Here is a 20,369-nt window from a genome sequence, read left to right as displayed (position 1 = left end):
CGGAACTTGCCAAGCCAGTGTACCAGAATCCTGTGCTTGAGAACCAGGAACGTGGACCCTCAGGATCGCAAAGGATCCTCCCCCACGACAGGCTGGACAGATTAGGACCAAGACGATGCCTTCCAGTGGTGCCTGGGTGCTCAGTCGGTTACACAGCTGGCTTCAGCTCAGGTCATGATCTCACGGTTTGCAGGTTTGAGCCCTGCACTGGCTCTGCACTGACAGTGTGGAGCCTGCTTGAGATTCTCTCTCTCTTTTTCTCTCTCTGCCCCTCCCCCACTTGCACTCCCAAAAATAAATAAACAAAGTTAGAAAAAAAAAAGGTGGTGTCTTCCATGGCCTCACAGGTGTAGGTACACGAGCAAGGTGAGTTATGAGCATGCTGGCCAGAGTCTGGGAAATACTAGCTCGTTGGTTGGATACACTTGTGATGAATAACATGCAATCTTGAAACATCTGGTTAGACATTTTTTCCCAAGAGTGTAGAAAAGGCTTTAAATCAAATTAATAAAAAACATAAGCTAATTCCTGGGAATTTTGGATTCCTGGTCCAAAAGGATTCTTCAGGGATTATAGGAGGAGTCAGGGGTGACCTGTGCTGCATTCCGTTTAAAGTTTGTGGGCAGCCTGGAGTCCTGACGGGAGACTTCACAGAGAGGCACCAGGGCCTCAGCTTAGCTTGCCCTCCTGTGCTGCTCAGGCCTGTGGGCACACACACGTCCTGAGACAGGTCCCCAGGGCCTCCTGCAGTCTTAGGAGATGTGGGACAGCCTCGCAGTGACCTGTGCTCTGAAATGACCACATTCCACAGCACGCTTGCTCCTTTCTTACTCCCTCCCTGAGCACATTGTGAGCAGTGAGCCGTATCTGCCCAGTGGACCCTCTCAGGCCTGAAGGGCTTCTGTGAGTGCGTGGTACCAGCCAAAGCTGGCCCATCACCTTTCCACAGTACAGCCTGTGAATGGCCATGGAAAAATGGCAGCTCTTCTTGCCAGATGCTTCTTCGGCCTCTTTCTAGTGCTTTTAATGAGGGATGATAGCACTGTCAGCCAAGCAAATCAAAAAGAACGATGGGCTATTTCTCCCTTAACTCTCAATGGATGGGGGGGGGGGCGGGTGGCTAGATAATGGTACAGTTCCTGGCCCCGTGGCACACAGTACATAGTACATAAAAGATCCTCAGTCCCTAATTATTACAACTAATGACCAACTAACTTGTTAAACACTCGAGGCATAGTCGCAAAAAGCATGGGCTGATATGCAGTGTATTTTTGAATAGTGATTCTGGTGTGGCAACTTCAGTGTCACTCCTGCGACCCTCTCAAGGATCATAGCAAGAAAACCATAACCAACAGCATTGACTCTCAGCAGGCCGCATCCCAAAACGTGGCCACAGCAGCCGATTTTAGTACACACTGAAGAAAATGCAAATACAGTCGGGGAAAATCTGAGACAACAGGATAGACATGTGTGTCTCTGTCCTCACATTGACATAAACCCCCAAACTCAGCAAATAGATTTTGCTTCCTATGGTACCGATTTTCCAGCACATTGTACTGTGAATTTCAAGCCCCCAGGAAAGAAATCTAAGGGATGTTTTGACTGCACTCCTGGTTTGGGGTCATTCTGTGATTGTTTTTCTTACCTGTTGCCGAATTTCTTCCTCCATTTTCACAGGTGAGCCCAATTCTGCAACTTGTTTGACACCTTCGCCTCGCATATCCTCCGTACTTCCCATAGCACGTAATTCTTGGAGTGGGATCCCCAATGATTGCAGACCAGTGATTGGGCCCGACCTGGGAAAGCCAATCAGAATGCAGGTATCAGTGTGGCTGTGGCTAATGCCCTTAAATGTGGCAAAGAAAGTGTAATTGGACAATTATTCAACCAGCACCGGCTAAGCCCCCACTCTGTGTTAGGCCCTGTGCTATTCAGGGATGAATAAAACCATTGCTGTAAACAAGAAGGTCTTGGGAATATGCAGACAGGGACAACAATAGACAGAAATCATTCTGGGTTTCAGGGAAGGGTTGAAGCGAGACTTTAAAGGCTGATCAGATTTGTAAGACTGAATAGAGAGGAGAGGCTATTTCTGGCAGACTCAGAACCATTAATAACACTGTGTGTTTGGGGAGCCATAGTAATTTAGCATCGCTGTGTCACCAACTGTCAGGGGAGAGGTAGGAAACGATGCCAGGAGTAGAAAGGAGCCTGCTCATGGATGGCTCTGCCTCGCATGCCTCAGGAGTTTGGATGCCATTTGAAAGGGTCTGAAATCACTGAAGGGTCCTGAGCAGGGGAATGGCGTACTCGCAGTTGAATTTTAGATAAGTCATCTAGGCAGCCGTGTGAAGAATGCATTAGAGGGAGCAAAGGGGAGTGTGGGGCTGTGGGGGTGAGAGCAAGGAGCAAAGGGTAGAGGGAATGAGTGTGGGCTTGGGAAGCTCTTGGAAATAGCATGGTTGGCTTTGAGCTGCTTTTCTGTGCCTTCCAGGATGAGGGGTAGGCAGACTAGCCACGGGAGGAGGATGGGGAGAGGTGGTCTGGGTATGTGGAAGGGACTGGTCCACAGCGGTCTGGTGAGGATCACGGGGGAGGGTGCCTACAGGAGGGAAGGGTGACGTGGAGAGGAGGATGACATCAGGGTGACGTGGATGAACGAGGAAGGAGGTGCAGGAGGGAACCAGTGGGTGATGTGGGGGGAGAACAGAACAAGATCTGGACAGGACCAAGGCAAAACTGACTGAGGGTCTTCCAAGTGCCAGGGGGAGGAGGGAGAGGAACAGAAGAGTCAACATCAGCACTTCACTGGGTTTGTTTCTGCCTGTGATGAGTATTGATGTATATTATGTGTATATGCTGGTTAATGAACAGATAGTCCATCATAAGGCCAGGTCAGTTCTCAGCCATTCTTTGGTTGGTTAATAAGTCCTGAGTTAAAGGACATTTCAGGCATAGTGAGGAGGAAAACTCGAACTGGGTGGACACAAGTAACAATTGCAGCTCACTCCCCTGTGGCCTGGGGTGACAGAACTCTCTGCTTTACTCTACCACGTAAGAAAACCATTCTGAACAGGGCCAGATCCGGTTTACACGAGCTCCCTGCTACCCCAGAGCCCTCTGCTCCGGCGCCCATCAAGAACACGGGCACAAAGCCACCCTCCCAGCCTGCTGAGGGCTGCCATGCCCTGCCCCAGGCACATGATGTCACTGTGTAAGCCTGCCCAATCGCCTGCTCATTATTTCCTACACATCAGGGAAATGCAAACCCTGTGTTCATCCATCATTTCCCTAGAGAAGACAGATGGATATGCTGCCAGCTTTTTCTGTAACTCACTTCCTGGGTGAGGAGACTCTCCTGGTTGTCATCTAAGCCAAGAGCACTACTTACGTAAAGCCAAGGGCTGGGAGCCACATGTGACCTTTGGTTCACGCTGTGAACACAGGGAGACCAGCTTCAGCGTCTCTTGCTTCTTCTGCCTTGTTCTACCAAAATGCCCCCTTTTCCCAGACCCATCCTGCCTGCAATTCTGCACCTCAGGGGCTTAGCACATGCTGTTACCTCTATGCTCTCCTCCTGCTTGGCTTGGCCAACTCTCATCCCTCCTTCATGACTTACCCAGAATCCCCCAGGAGTCCCCAGACTGACCTAAGTCTTGTCTCCCATCTCCCCATAGCACAGATAACGTTTATGATCACTGTTACATGGTCTGTTTCCCCACCCAGACTATAACCTCCCTGAGGTGACCTGTCCTCAGTGCTGTCCCTAGTGCCTAGCACTGTGTCCGATGCATTGAGATGCTTAGCCCATGTTTTCAAAAGCATTTCACCCAAAGAGTCAAAGGGGAAGGTGGCAGTATATGTGCTCGAGCATTTGGGAGCAGGCTTGCACAGATTTGATTCAATATGATTAAATTCAAGTTTCAGCTCAGCAGAGTTCCTGACACCTGTTGGGCTAACACACTCAGCTAACCTGCATGCTGTTAAAAAACAAACACCAAGCAGCAACGAAAAAGAGAGGCATTGGGTCTTACAAGGACTCAATGCTAGCATTGCCACTTTCTAGCTATGTCAAATAGCTAGTATTGGTCAAATTCCAATTACTTTATTTCCCTGAATCTCGGCTCCTTCCTCTGTAATTCAAAGATGATAATGCCTATCTTACTGACCTATTATAAGAATTAAATTCAATTTTTAAAAGATGAGATAATATATGAAATCACCACTGGCACACAATAGACACTCATAATTATAGTTTCCTCCTTTCCTGGTTGTTAGGGAGGCTACAAAATGAGTAAAACAAGAAACCTGCCTTTTATTCAGTATAGGCGATAAGAAATATATGTACTATGGAATAAGAGAATAGGAATGAGCACAATCATAGGGAGATGAGGGGATGGACCCAGATGGGTCTTTCTGATTTATTCATTCAACTTCCATTTACTATGTGCCAAGCACAGTGGCAGGTCCTGGACACTGACAGGAATTGGATAAGGTGCTTGCCCTGGAGGGACTCACGGCCTGGGGGTGGGGAAACAGATGGTTCAGCAGATTACTCACAATCCAGCATGGTCAGGGATATTATAGAAACAAGATCACAGAGCAGAGAGGATGGAGCAGGCAACTCCAAAGTCCCCAAATCCAAGGAATCAAAGTCTAAAGGCATGAGTGCAGAGAGGCAGGTGTCGCAAGAGTGGGATCTGTCTTTGTGGTTCCTTACACTTGAATAAAATGTCATTGTACCAGTTCGACTTTCTGATCAATTTAGTTGTTAGTTTCCTACAATGGTCTTGCAACATATCACATTAAGTCAAATTCCAATCCACTGAATGACATCAACCATATAACAGATATCTGCAAGGCACTAGGCCAGGGGCAGGGACCAGACTTCTCCCTGGGGAGACAAGGCAGGTACCCATGGAAAACAATCCACAACATTAGAAAGGGCGATGACTTCAGGTGAATGGCAGTCACTCAGGTGCAGAATGGTACAGGAAGAGAGGCATTGGTGACCAAGAGCCGGAAGAAGTGGGCTCCAGGCCTCTACGCATGACCATGAATCAGTCATTCACTCTCTCAGAGCCTCAGTTTACCTTTTAAAGATAGGGGTAATAATTACTAGCTGGACTATCTACCAGAGTTGTACAAATTAATTGCGCTGGTTTTGGAAAGAACTACGAAAACTTTAAAGAACCATACAATGCAAAGGTCTCGGTACTATTATGGATGGAAAGCATTATGGGAATTTGCAAGAGGAATCTAAAAGAATATGGAAGATCATTGAGACTGTCCAGTGGAAGGAGGCTCCCACGGGAAGATTGGCAGGACAGGAGGAGCAGGGGTTCTGATAATGACATACATATGAGGATTAAACACCTATGAGGTGTCAGGTGTAATGCTTTCGTAGGTGTAATCCTCACTACAACCTCATTCTCACTTTATAGATAAGAAAACTGAGACCTAGAGATGTTAAGGAACCTGCTAAAGCTCACAAAGCTAGCAAGGGTCAAAACTGGTGTTCAAACCCAGGTCTGCCTGACCTCAGAGCACACGTTCTTTTCCCTACATCCCACTGAGAGGTCAGGAAATAGAGGAGACTATTTGGTGGACTTGAGGTAGAGAAGGCAAAGAGATAAGATGAAGGAGAAAGTCAGGACTGGGTCAAGAAGGATACTGAGTGCCCACTGTGAAAGGAGGGAAACATGACGGAAGTTTCCTTCTGGGACGAATCAAATGCCAATACTTAGCATGTATTGACCCTTCACTAAGTGCCAGGCACTGTGCTAAGGATTGACCTACATTATATATATTTTGAGTAAACACTCGAAGAAGAAGAAGAAGAAGAAGAAGAAGAAGAAGAAGAAGAAGAAGAAGAAGAAGAAGAAGAAGAAGAAGAAGAAGAACAACAACAACAACAACAACAACAACAACAACTTCCTTGATAAAGAGGCTATAAGAATTCCCATTTTTCACATGTGGAAACCCAGACTCAGAGAAGTTAAGTGAGCTAACCCAAGATCAAAGAGTAGATGAGTGAGGACACTGGGATTCAAGGTCAAATCTGTCTGGTGCCAGAGCCGCGCTCTCCACTCCACCACACCACGTCCAGGATGTGCCCAGTGTTGGGAAGGGAGAAGGCCCAGAGTGAGGAGACACCGCAACAATTCCTGCGTGCGTTGTGTAGGGTTTGACTCTGGGAACAGCAGAGAGGAAACAGAAACACATGATCAGAGGTATGAGCCAATAAGAGGGAAGACTGGACAGTCTTTGGGAGGCAGTTTGGTGAAGTAGTTAAAGCTCTGGTTTTTGAATCAGACCACTGTGTGTTCTAGGCTCAGTTCTGAAGCTCAGTTCTAGATAGGATATGTCAGTAATCACTTTCAACCTCATTTTCTTCCTCTGGATATTGATATGACCAGTCTCCTGGTGTGGTTCTGAGGCTGAAGTCCATGAAGTCATGACTAGTGGCTGGAACATAAAATGGGCTTGATAAATATTATCCAGTCAAATTAAATGTGAATAGGATGGGGCAAATCCAGACAGGTTTCTGGAAGGCATGGGAAGTAAAAAAGATCTGAGCAGGTGGTTGGAAGGCAGCTTGGTTTAGAATTGGTGGGTAGAGATGACAGAATGACAGATACAAGGTCCTGAAACTGAAAGAAAAAAACAGGAGGGAATCATCTAAATGGGACTCAGTAGTCTGGGGCCTGAGAATGAGGGGTTAGCACATCCATTTAGTTGGGACATAGAGAGGTTCAGCACTGGGCCCCAGCACCCTCCAGGAAATAAGGGAGGAAAGAGAAGGAGGAAAGATCAGGAAGCCTGGGGATAGAGAGACAAGGTACATACTTGTGGCTTTCTTAAAGGAATACTTAGGAAGGCTACAGCTGAGGTCCTTGGTGAAACTCTAGGGCTTTAGTCTTGAGGGAAGGGGCAGGGGCAGAGAAACGAAGACTATTGCTAACCTCTTTGGCTCTCAGATAAGGCTACACAGCTCTTTAGTTTATCACGCCTCTCTCTGGCTCCAGCAGTATTCTAGTGGCCTACACATACCTGGGTCTAGGTGGAAAGCTGGGAGGAGGAAATGATCAGACATGCGAGTTTGAGATACTGATAGCCAACCAGGTGCATTTGTGTGAAAAGCCCCTCCAAAGAGATATACTGAATATATGTGCAGTAACCTCACTTCTGACACTTTTTCTGTTGTCATTGCTGGTGCTAAATCACCAGTGATGCCTACATTCACAATGATGCCTAAAAGACCATTACTGATGAAAGAAGAACCATGTCTGGCTTTTTGTCTTATGCAGAAGGCGGCATGTTATATGTACACAGATTCTGTGTTCTGTGCATGACAGGTATTCAGTAACAGCCCAGATTTCCTAGCCTGCTTTGCCAGTGGCTGCATTCCCTTGCCAATCTCAGTCCTGCAGAAAGTCATCCATATAATTCCTTGACATAACATTCATGGCGCTTCACTGGAGAATGTCCTACAACCTCAGTGTCTACATTGCTACAAACTCCCATTACCCAACCTCAGCCTCACCCAGTGTATCTCAGCAAATCTTTGGGTTTTAGCCCTGGATGGGTCCTTATGGATCTGCTGAACCAGAGCTTCTCCAATCCCTAAGTTCCAGACACTTCTCGTCCTTTCATCTCTAAATGGACAAACTTCTCACTTAACTCCTCTGAGAAGACCAAGGTTAACCCAACCACAGACTTATCTAGGCATCATGTAGCCAGTGACCAACTGAAAAATGCTGTGGACCTGCCAGCCCTATTCATAAAAGTTGTCTTGGATCTCACTTCCCTCTTGCCCTTGTTATTCTCTCCCTGGGCTCAGTTCCAGAATCTGCTTGGGGTTTCGATGCCTTGGATTCAGCTACAGAACTTGGCTCCTCTGGGTTTGCCCCTGGGTGCTGCCCAGAACGCAGCTGGTACTTGCCCTCTGGCTCTTCCTGTGCTTGGCTACTTCAGGAACTCACTCTGACCAAGCTATTCTGTTTTTCAGGATCCCATCCTGGTATGGCCTCCTGGAAAAAACCCTGCATGGGGAGATCTGTCAATTTGGCCAGAAATTCCTCAACTTTCTATCTTTCTGCCTTCTTAATTCAGCTAGTCTTTTTTCTTTCCTTAAGGTCTTAAGGAAAGTGTCACGTTTCCATTCTAGGGAAAACCCTTGCACTGACACAATTTGTTGTATCCTTTTGCATTTCCTCTGAGGCTTCCAATAATAATATTCTATTCTATTAATTCATTCACTAAATAAATGTTTACTAGGAATACTATATGCTAGGTTAGAAACCAGCGAGCCACAGCCCACTGACTGTTTTTTTTTTTTCCAATGAAGTTTTATATTTCACAATTATTTATGTGTTGTTCATGGCTGCTTTGCTGCTATGGTGGCAGAGTTGAGTAGTTGTAACAGAAACTCTCTGGCCTGCAAACTGTAAAATATTTACTATCTGGTCCTTCATAGAAAAAGATTCACAAAATCTGTGCGAGGCCCTGGAGTCTCTGAGCAGAGTCAGACTTAGTCCTGCTCCTTAAGATGTTCAGTCTGGAGGATGGTGGGAAGGTATGGAAGACAGGTCACAACAGGCAATTACAATGAAGTGTACATAATATAGCTTGGATAAAGGCAAAGCAGAGTGACACAATAGCACACATGAGGGATATTTAACCCAGACTGTACTAGAGAGAGCTTTCTGGAGGAGATGACAGCTGAGCTACCTTCTAAAGGATAAGTGGGAGTTGACAAGGCAATTAAGGAGAAAGGGGAGGGTATTTTTGTAGAAGAGCCAGTATGTGCAAAAGCATAGCATACCAGAAAGCCAGGAGTACATGTAAAACACAAGGTAGGTCAAAGTGAAGAGAGAGAGAGAGTATTTGTAAAGAAGGGATGATCAGTGAGGAAGCCAGTTAGCCAGGCATATCAGAAGGGATATGAATGTCTTAATAAAAAGTTTTTATCTTGAAGGCAATGTGAAGTAGAGAAGACAATAGGATAGTTTTATCTATAGACAACCTCCAAATTTATACACGCTAACACAACTTCTGCTTCTGACTCTGAAGGAATAAATGGCACTGGGCTAGCCCTCTCAATATAAATGACTATAAAATCAGGTAAAATATGTGAAGCACCAATTTTCAGGTGTTAGAAAATAGTCAGCAAAAATACTGTGACCCTTGAGATAAGGGAAAGAGGTGAGCCCTATGTTTGTCCTGGGCATTTTCTGGTCTGTGGTATAGGAAGGTGGAAGACAGCAGAGCATGACAGTCTGGCTCAGCTGAGGAGGCAAAGACAGGAACCTGAAGATGCTGAGGTCGATGGGTAAGAATATACTAGTAAGAATGCCACAAAGGAGGAACTTCATAAATATGCATAGGAGTCCCTTTACGTCTTTGCCCAAACACTAAGCTGTATGTGTGCAGGACAGAACTTCACAAGCCTGGGAAATATAGCTACTGAGGAGCTAAGAGCTGAATGGAGAGTGCAGAAGTCACACAATGCTGAAGACGTAGGACTTCCAACTATCCATATTTGAGAAACCTTGCTGGCCATTCTGGGCATTCACAATTTATATTTGTGGAAAAGCCACAACTTAGGAGAAAAATACTTTCACACTAGAGTAAGGGCTACTCTGGACTCACCCTAAGAAAGCTTAGAAAACAAGCCTCAAAAGTGAAACAAGTAGATATACCAGTAAATTAACCATCTGCTAGATCAAAACTCCTTTCTCTTTAGAAGAAGATAACAAATTCAGTTACTCACCAATTTCCATCATACAATAAAAAATTACTAACAAGTACAGAAGCAGGAAAATATGACCTATAATCATGAGAAAAAACAGCCAAAAGAAAGAGTTCTTGAGATGATGGGGATGTCACGATTACCACACAAAGACCTTAAAACACCTACCCTCAAGTTGAAGGACTTAAAGGAAGAGATGGACATAATGGGTAAACAGATGAGGACTCTCAGCAGAGAAAGAAACTATTTTTAAAAACCCAATGGAAGTTCTAGACCTGGAAAATATAATATCTGTATTCGGGTATGGCAAAGAACAAGGTCTATAAACTTAAAGACAGGGTGATAGAAACAATTTAAAATGAAACAGAAACAAAAACCTAAAAAAAAAAAATGAACTAGAGTCTCAGTGATCTTTGGAACAACAGTGAGTGTTTAATATAAGGGTTACTGGAATCCCAGAAGGAGAGGATAGGGAGATTAGGTATAAAAATATTTAAAGAAATAATGCCTGAAATTACCCCAAATTTGATGAAAAATATCAACCTATGGATCCAAGAAGCTCAATAAACTGCAAACATGATAAAAACAAAGAAAATTATATCTATCCACATCATAATAAATGATAATTAGAGAAAATAAAAAAGTCTTAAAAGCAGCCAGAGCCAATAAGACACATTACAATCAGAAAAACAAAAATAAGAATGACTGCTGGCTTCAAAAACAAGACAAACCAGAAGACAATGAAATGACAACTTTAAAGTTCTTAAAGAAATAAAAAACAGTCAATCTTGAATTCTATATCCTGCAAAAATATCCTTCAAAAATGAGGGTGAAATGAAACACTTTTTTGATGAATGAAAGCTGAGTGAATATATTAATATATTACCAGCATGCCTGCAGTATATGAAATACTAAAGGACTTCTGGTTGAAATGAAATGAAAATAGATGTAAACTCAGATCTACATAAAGGAATAAAGAGTGCTAGAGATGGCAAATACATGGGTAAACTCCACCTTTAATCTCTTTTTCACGGAGGAGCTTCTCCCTTGAAGTAAAGAGGTTCAAATTTTCTCATTCTGAGTGAAAAAAATCTTTTTTCTGTCCCTGTTGTCTTCCCACAAAGTCTATCTTTTGTCTTTCCCACACTCCTAGGCTTTTTGGGAAAGTTAAGCTGACTGTTTCCATTTCCTCTCCTTGAACTCTTTCCTCAGATCTTTGCAACCTGATGCTGAGCTCTTACCTTAGCTCATTTATTCCACCAAGCCTCTGAAACCTTGATTTTTGCTCCCTTCTATTCCCACAGTTGGGCAATTGCTGGGGCAATCAGAAGAAAATTACTGTTGGGGGCCCGGGTGGATCAGTCAGTTAAATGTCAGCTCTTGATTTCAGCTCAGGTCATGATCTCACAGTTTGTGAGTTCGAGACCCATACTGGGCTCTGTGCGGACAGCAAGGAGGCTGTGTGGAATTCTCTCTCTCTCCCTCTCTCTCTACCTCTCCCCCACCCAGAAAGAAGAAAATTACTGTCTGCTTTATTTCTCTGTAGAAAATAAAGTATATTTTAGGGACACCCAGGTGGCTCAGTTAGTTAAGTGTCCGACTTTGGCTCAGGTCATGATCTCGCAGCTCGAGGGTTCGAGCCCCCTGCTGGGTTCTGTGCTGACACTGAGACTGCTTTGAATTCTGTGTGTGTGTGTCTCTCTCTCTCTCTCTGCCCTTCCCCTGCTCATGCTCTCTCTTTCTGTCACCCAAAAATAAACATTAAAAAAAGAAAAGATTTTTTAAATTCAATAAAAATTATCATTTTAAATGTATTGTTTAGCGAGTTTTGACAAATGCATGCAATCATGTAACCAATCACAATACAAAATATTTCTACTACCTACAAAAATCACCACGTGTCCCTTTGTACTCAACTGCATTCCTCCATCCCCAGCCCTTGGCAATTTATGATCTGTTTCTGGTCTCTATAGTTTTGCATTTTTTAGAATATAGTATAAATGAACTCATATAGTATGTAGCCCTTTGAGTTTGGCTTCTTTAACTTAGCATAGTTTTGACACTCATCCATGCAGTTATATGGATCAGTTTATCCTTATTTCAAATATGAATATCCTACTGGTTCAAGGTCATCATTAGGCTCCTGTTTCCACCATTTACTAGTGTGTGACCTTGAACAAGCTTCCCAAATTTTTTAAGACTCAGTTTCCTTTTCTGTGGAAAAGTGAAAATAACAATAGTGCCTACATTCTAGGCTTGTTACAGGTGTCATAGAAGGAAATCCATATAAAAATAGTACAGTTCTTGGTACATAACATTCAATAAATGGTTACTTATTCTTAAATTTTTTAATGTTTATTCATTTTATTTTTCAACTTTTTTTTTTTTTGTTTTTTTTTTTTTTATTTATTTTTGGGACAGAGAGAGACAGAGCATGAACGGGGGAGGGACAGAGAGAGAGGGAGACACAGAATTGGAAACAGGCTCCAGGCTCCGAGCCATCAGCCCAGAGCCTGACGCGGGGCTGGAACTCCCGGACTGTGAGATCGTGGCCTGGCTGAAGTCGGACGCTTAACCGACTGCGCCACCCAGGCGCCCCTATTCATTTTATTTTTGAGAGAGAGACAGAGAGAAAGAGAGAGAGAGAGAGAGAGAGAGAGAGAGAGAGAATATGAGTGGGAGAGGGGCAGAGAGAGTCAGAGACAGAATTCGAAGGAGGCTCTAGGCTCTGATCTGTCAGCACAGAGTCTAACATGGAGTTCAAATTCATGAGCTGTGAGATCACGACCTGAGCTGAAGTTGGATGTTCAACCACTGAGCCACCCAGGCACCCCAAATAAATGGTTACTTTTAATATTGATATCCCATTTCTCCAGGGAAAGTAGAGATTGGGAACAACCTGGAGCATTCACAGGATCTGTCTATTAGGGTAAGGCAAGGGCTTACAGGATAGCTGAATTTTGTAAGTAGTATGGTTAGCTTAGTTGTGGTTCCAGTGGCAGTCAGCACTGAGGGGGTGGGGGGTGTAGAAGTCCATTGGGTGGGTGGAGCAAGTGGCAGGAAAATAGCAGCAGGATGAGTCAGGTGTACAGACAGAAGTTCCCAGAAACAAGCAGCAGAGCCCTGACACAGGCTTATCGTCAGGGTCCATGTTCTATTTTCTGGAGGCTGACAGATAAGCAGTGGCAAGTGTGAGAACACAGTCATCCTGTCAGTGAGTGTCCACCTCCAGTGTACTGTGCTTCTTTCCATTTACTGCCTCAAGGCCTTCTCTGAAGCTCTGAAAAGACTTGGCCAGCAACCAAGTGCCTGGAGTGCAGGGAAGTTAGTGCTCCTGGAGACAATCCCCAGCCTGTGGAGGGGTGGGTGCTCAGGGACAATGCTGGAAGGCATCCTGTACACTTTTCAGAGGTGTACTGATGCCAATGACTTCGAAATACACTCTTTGGTTGATTCTTCCTTCTCCCTTCTCCCTTGTCATTCTATCCCAGTCCTTTCACTCCCGCTTCCTTCACCTTCTATATGAACTACCTGCACCAAAGTCCTTTCCTCAGGCTCTGCTTTTGGGGAAATTAGACATGACTCGTTCAACTAAGATCACGTGTCTGGGCACAGAGATCCATAAAATAACAGTCTGGAGGTTAGACAAGAACCAGCTGGGCTACTCTTCCTGTTTCTGGAAGCAGAGTAATAGTTTTATAGAATAAAAATGATCCTTCAACACCCCACCACCCAAAGCTATGGGTGTTGATTCTGTTGTTGTCATCATAATTGTTGCCATTGTTATCACTATAGATATCATTATTACAACCACTACCATTTACTGAGCACCTTCCCTGCAACAGGAACTTCGTAGGCGTTAGCTGACATCCCTCCATTCTCACAACAGTCCTTCTAGGTAGGTCGGTTACCAGCCCCATGTTATGGATGAGGGAACTGAGCTGCTAGTAAGTGCCAGAGCTGAAATTATGAGCAGGTCTGTCAAACTTAAGGCCATGCCTTTTCTACTCCACTGGGGATTCACAGCCTCAGCCAAGTCCAGGTTTAGTTAGGAGGTCATTCTGATGTCATGCATGGCTGTCACCAGAGTCGGCTCTTGGGGTAGGGATGCCAGGGGACAAGTAGGGTGGTACCTGTCCAATGCCCCAGGCAACAAATGAAAGTATTTGCTCTTGATGTTCATAAATCTCTGCTTTCTTTGAATTCAGTCTTCCCAGCCCAATTTTTCTGAACTTCTGGCCCCTGATGTATTTGATATCTTTAAAACCTAGCCCATTATGTGATTCTCATCTTGGAGATAAAAACCATAATCTCAGGGCACCACCAACCTCCTATCCTCATTGCTACTCTAGAATCTGGTTATATGTTTACTGTGCACTGACAAATAGCACTGCAGTTATATTTTTAGAAAAAGGAACTTTATTTAAAAGTGTCCTTCCCAGCTGACTTTTCTACATAAATATCGTTATATATGGGAGAGAGGCTATATTTCTGGACAACTTCCAAATGTTTACTACATTAACACCTGAGTTTGAAGCCTCAGGGAAGGAACTGTAGCACTTTGGATGATAAATTCTAGCAATGTTTATCTAATTTAAAAAATCTAGGAGCTTGTATTTAAAAACTTAGCAGGAGCAGTAAATAACCGCTTTGTGTTTTAGAGTTTAGCAAAAAGAATGGACTTCTCCCATCCCGATTAGTTCATTTTTCAGGTTTGAATCTTAACTGTTGCCTAAACTCTGTAAGTAAGTAAGTAAGTAAGTAAGTAAGTAAGTAAGTAAGTAAGTAAGCAAGCCAATACTCTTCTGTGTTTCCAACTTTTTAGGTAGTAGATAGAAGAGGTAGTGAGAAATAGGAATTATTCAGCGTATGTTTGTACCAGGTGCTTTTGTATGTTATCCAATTTACGTTTCAATCCCATTTTATTGATGAGGAAAGTCTCCGAGAAGATCTGTACCTTGTCATTGGACGCATTCTCAGTGAGTGGTTGAACTGGGATTTGGCTCACAATTGCTTTGTTTTTAGGAAGGCTTTTTGCATTGTCAGTGAGAGAGAAGATAGAAGTCCCAGGGGAAAGTTTGTTAAGCTAATAATAGAAGCAAAGCCTATTGAATCAAGTCTATATATAGGATAAAAAGGGGGGTCAGGCTGGGGTAAAAAATTCCACCTCAAAATTGAAGGGAAAAGTGTAGACAGAACTCCAGTCTTGTTCGTGAGCGTAGATGTAGAAACTTCAAACAAAATATTAACAGATGCTATATCCCGTTATACTATATCACAAACATGTAGAGTTTATTCCAGGAATACAATGGTGGTATAGCATTCAAAATTCAATCACTATAATTCATCACATTAACAGAAAAAAAGAAAAACTATATGTATATCTTCATAGATACAGAACAATCATTTGATTGCATTCAATATCCATTTGTGATAAAAAAAAAACACTCAGCAAACTAAGAATAGAAAAGAACTTTCTTACCTGATAAAAAAAGAAATCTACAAAAGAGCTAAGGCAAAAATCATACTTAAAAATGAGATATTAAAAAGCTGTCCCCCCAAATAAATAAAGCTTTCCCCACAAGACTGGAATCAAGGCAAGAATGCCCACTATCACCAGGTTCTAACCATGAAATAAGGCAATAAAGAGAAATAGAAGGCATAATGATAAGAAGGGAATTGTTGGTAGAAGATATAATAGTATAATATTCCAAAATAAAAATTCCAAAGTAAAAATTCCAAAATAATCTGTACATAAACTAATAGAATTAAAAAGTGCATTTAGCAAGATCTCTGAATAAGAAGTCAATATGCAAGAATCAATGTCATTTCTATATACCAGCGACAAAAGTTGAAAATTTAAAAAGCTGTCACTTGCAATAGTATAAAATATATAGTATCTAAGAATAAATCCAGTGAAAAATGAACAAGACCTCTTCTCCATAGAAATCTACAAAACAGCAATCCCTATCAAAATAACACCAGCATTCTTCACAGAGCTAGAACAAGCTATCCTAAAATTTGTATGGAACCAGAAAGGGCTCTGAAAACCCAAAGCTATCTTGAAAAAGAAAACCGAAGCTGGAGGCATCACAATCCTAGACTTCAAGACATATTACAAAGCTGTAATCATCATGACAGTATGGTACTGGCACAAAAACAGACACTCAGATCAATGGAACAGAATAAAGAACCCAGAAATGGACCCATAAATGTATGGCCAACTAATCTTTGACAAAGCAGGAAAGACTATCCAGTGGAAAAAAGTCTCTTCAGCAAATGGTGCTGGGAAAACTGGACAGCGACATGCAAAAGAATGAACCTGGACCACTTTCTTACACCATACACAAAAATAAACTCAAAATGGATGAAAGACCTAAACATAAGACAGGAAGCCATCAAAATCCTAGTGGAGAAAGCAAGCAAAAACCTCTTTGACCTCGGCCACAGCAACTTCTTACTCAACATGTCTCCAGAGGCAAGGGAAACAAAAGCAAAAATAAACTATTGGGACCTGATCAAAATAAAAAAAAGCTTCTGCACAGTGAAGGAAACAATCAGCAAAACTAAAAGACAACCGAAGGAATGGGAGAAGATATTTGCAAACGACATATCAGATAAAGGGTTAGTATCCAAAATCTATAAAGAACTTAACAAACTCAACACCCAAAATATTAATCCAGTGAAGAAATGGGCAAAAGACATGCAGAGACACTTCTCCAAAGAAGACATCCAGATGGCCAACAGACACATGAAAAAATGCTCAACATCACTCATCATCAGGGAAATAAAAATCAAAAGCACAATGAGATACCACCTTACACCTGTCAGAATGGCTAAAATGAACAACTCAGGCAACAACAGATGTTGGCAAGGATGCAGAGAAAAAGGATCTCTTTTGTAATGCTGGTGGGAATGCAAACTGGTGCGGCCACTCTGGAAAACAGGATGGAGGTTCCTAAAAAATTAATAATAGAACTACCCTATGAGCCAGCAATTGCACTACTAGGTATTTACCCGAGGGATACAGGTATGCTTTTTCGAAGGGGTACATGCAGCCCCATGTTTATAGCAGCACTATCGACAATAGCCAAAGTATGGAAAGAGCCCAAATGTCCATCGATGGATGAATGGATAAAGAAGATGTGGTATATATATACAATGGAGTATTACTCGGCAATCAAAAAGAATGAAATCTTGCCATTTGTAACTATGTGGATGGAACTGGAGGGTATTATGCTAAGCGAAATTAGTCAGAGAAAGACAAATATCATATGACTTCACTCATATGAGGAATTAAAATACTAAACAGATGAACATAAGGGAAGGGAAGCAAAAATAATATAAAAACAGGGAAGGGGACAAAACATAAGAGACTCTTAAATATAGAGAACAAACAGAGGGTTGCTGGAGGGGTTGTAGGAGGGGGAGTGGGCTAAATGGGTAAGGGGCATTAAGAATCTACTCCTGAAATCATTGTTACACTTATGCTAACTAATGTGGATGTAAATTAAACAATAAATAGATTAATTAATTGAAAAATAAAAAAAAGCAATAACAACCCTTGAGGAGTTACTACAGCAGGGGACAAAGAGACACTTATATTTTATTTCAGACACTTGTATATCATTTGAAATTTCTAAAAATAATGTTAACTATTGTAAATTAGAAAAATAAAAGAATTTTAAAAGACAAAAAAAAAAAAAAAAGAAATCTATAAACATTATTGAGTGGGGCACCTGGGTGGCTAAGTCAGTTGAACACTGGACCCTTGACTTTGGCTCAGGTCATGATCTCATGGTTTGTGAGACTGAGCCCTGCATTGGGCTCTGCTGCTGGGAGTCTCTCTCTCTTCCTCTCTTTCTGCCCCTCCACTGCTTGTGCTCTCTCGCTCTCTCTCCCTCTCAAAATAAATAAACTTAAAAAAATTACTGAGTGAACGGAGAGCAAATCTAAATAAATGAAGTGATAGAACATATTTGTTGATTAGAAGAGTCAATAATGCAAAGTTGTCAAATATCTCCTAATTTGTCCATAAATTCAACATAATCTCAATAAAAATACTAGTGGAGTTTTTTTTAAAATAACAGTTGACATCATGATTTTAAAATTTATGCAGAAATATAAAGGACTAAGAATAGTCAAAATAGTCTGAAGAAGAATAAAGTTAGAGAACTAATGCTTCTAGATGTGAAGGATAGACAAATAAATAATGAAACAGAATGACAGAATACAGAGTCTGGAAATAGACCCACAGATATATAGTCACTTGATATATGACAAAGGTCACACTAATGCAGAAGGGAAAGGATGGGCATTCCAACAAAGGATTCTGGAAAAAAATTTTTAAATCTATCTTGACTCTTACCTCATACCACATACAATTTCAATTACAGATCAATTCAGCAAAACAATAAAACTTTTAGAAAAGAATAAAGAACAAAGTCTTGATAGCTTTGGGGCAGGCAAAGATTTCTTAAGTAAGATACAAACAGTGCTAACCATGAAGAAAAAAAAGATCATTTGAATTATGGTAAAATTAAAACCTCTGTTCATCAAAAGATTAAAAGAGTGAAAAGGCAAATCATAGAACAGAAGATATTTGGAATACACATAACTGACTAAGCTAAGGACTCTTATCTGGAATGTAAAAATAACTGCTATATATCAATAAGAAAAAGGCAGACAACTCAAGAGAAAAAAATGGTCAAAAGACTGAACAGGCACTTGAGATTTATCCAAATGACCAATAACAACACAATAGCAAAAACCAAAGAAATTCAAACTAAAATCACAATGTGATATCACTACACATACCAGGAAAAGGACCAACAATATCAAGTGTTGGCAAGGATGTAGATTACCAGATTTCTCTTGCTGTGGAAAACTGTTTAATAATCACTACTAAAGCTGGGCTATACATCTTATGACCCAGTAATTCCATTCCTAGTATGTAAAGAACAGAAATGCATACATATATTTACTAGAATACATGCACATGAATGTTTATATGGCACTATTCATAATAGTCCCATGTTGAAAACTACCCAAATGTTCATCTGTAATAGGATGGTAAAATGAAATGTGGTATATTCGTGCCATGAAATATTATACAGTTATGAGAAAGAGCAAACCAAAATTATGCACAACTACATGGATAAACTATAAAGTTGAACAAAACTACAAAGTTGAACAAAAGAACCCAAACACAAAAGAGTACCTGCTGTAAAATTCTATGTATTAGAAGTTAAGATGGCGGCTGCCCTTTGTAGGGGAGCACTGCCTGGACAAAAGGAGGCTTCTGGAGTGCCAGTAATTTTCTGATTTTTGTGCTGCTAACATGCATGTGTTAAAATGAATGGGAAACTGTGAGCTGCACATTTATGATGTAGCCACTTTATGTATGTATGTATGTATGTGTGCTTCAATTAAAAGTTTGCTTTTAGAGCTGCCTGGGTGGCTCAGTCGGTTGAGTGTCTGACTCTCGGTTTTGGCTCAGGTCATGAGCTTGCAGTTTCGTGGGTTCAAGCCCCGCATTGGACTCTATGCTGGCAGTACAGAGACTGCTTAGGATTCTCTCTCTCTCCCTCTCTCTCTGCTCCTCTCCTGCTCACGTTGTCTCTGCCTCTCTCAAAATAAATAAACTTAAAAAAATTTTTTTTTAAAAAAGGAAGATGTGAAGGTAGAAGCAATGTTAGCTTTCTTTCACTGTCTCTCAAGGCTCACCCTGGCCTTTCCTAGGCTTGAGCTGCATTGTATTGGAATCAAAAATTTAATTCCCATGTAATGGGGGTGGTGACAGGGCAATGACAAGGGTGAGCTGTGAACTTGTAAGAGTTATTGGTGAGAGCTCAAGGCTTACCCCAGAACATTTTAAAGATCACAGGTCAGGTGCTCAGCCTGCATGGAGCCATTAGCCAGGAACTGCAAAGCTGGTATCTTTATTTTCAGATTTGACCTGTCAGGGAGGCAGCTTGGTAGAGAGAGAGCTTGCTTCCTTTTAATTCAACAAATACTCACTGGTCACATGTTATGCTCTGAATCCTGGGTCCTGGGGGTTCTGAGCCAAACCAGACAAGGGCTTTGCCTTGTCTTAGGATATTAGGGCAATGAAACATGTGAACAGGCAACTGCAATGCAGCATGGAAGATGGCATGATAGGATAACCAAAAGGCTGGAGCAAAAAAGAAGAGGGCTGCTAATCCAGAGTAGGGAAATAGAAAAGTGTTTCCAAGGCAATGGGGATTAAGCTGAGAACAAAAGTGTGGGGTGGGCAGCAGTCACCCAGATGAAGGTGGTCGGGGTGAACCAGAATGTTGCAAACCCGTCAAACAGCCTGTGCAAAGGCCCAGAGGTCACAATGAGCAGGGTGCTATCTGAGAATATAAGATGGGTGTGGAGTCAAAAAAAAAAAAAAAAAAAAAAGCTACAGAGAGGCAAGAGATTAGGCTGGTCAGGTCTCAGTAAATTTAGCGCTATTGAAGAATTAGTCTTTTAACCCAGGCTCACATAATTAAATCCTGGATCTACCCTTCCTGGGGTGTATGACCTCGGTCAAGTCTCTTCCGCTTTGGTAGTATGAGAATTTTCTTAGTTTTGCCTTGAGTATCAGCTT

The 20,369-nt window shown here is 42.1% G+C and overlaps 1 protein-coding gene across 1 annotated transcript in view; it reads right to left on the bottom strand.

The window, feature by feature from the left end:
* Window positions 1-20,369, bottom strand: part of SPON1 (spondin 1) — a 261,395-nt gene that overhangs the window by 111,802 nt on the left and 129,224 nt on the right. Inside the window, 3 exon segments of the mRNA XM_030331303.2 lie at window positions 1,646-1,714; window positions 1,716-1,730; window positions 1,732-1,796. Of these exon segments, the coding sequence (XP_030187163.1) occupies window positions 1,646-1,714; window positions 1,716-1,730; window positions 1,732-1,796 (149 nt within the window).

Source organism: Lynx canadensis, chromosome D1 (genome assembly GCF_007474595.2).
Source record: "Lynx canadensis isolate LIC74 chromosome D1, mLynCan4.pri.v2, whole genome shotgun sequence".
NCBI lineage: Eukaryota > Metazoa > Chordata > Mammalia > Carnivora > Felidae > Lynx > Lynx canadensis.
Note: the sequence above shows the minus strand (reverse complement) of the source record. Positions and strands in the feature narration are given on the sequence as shown.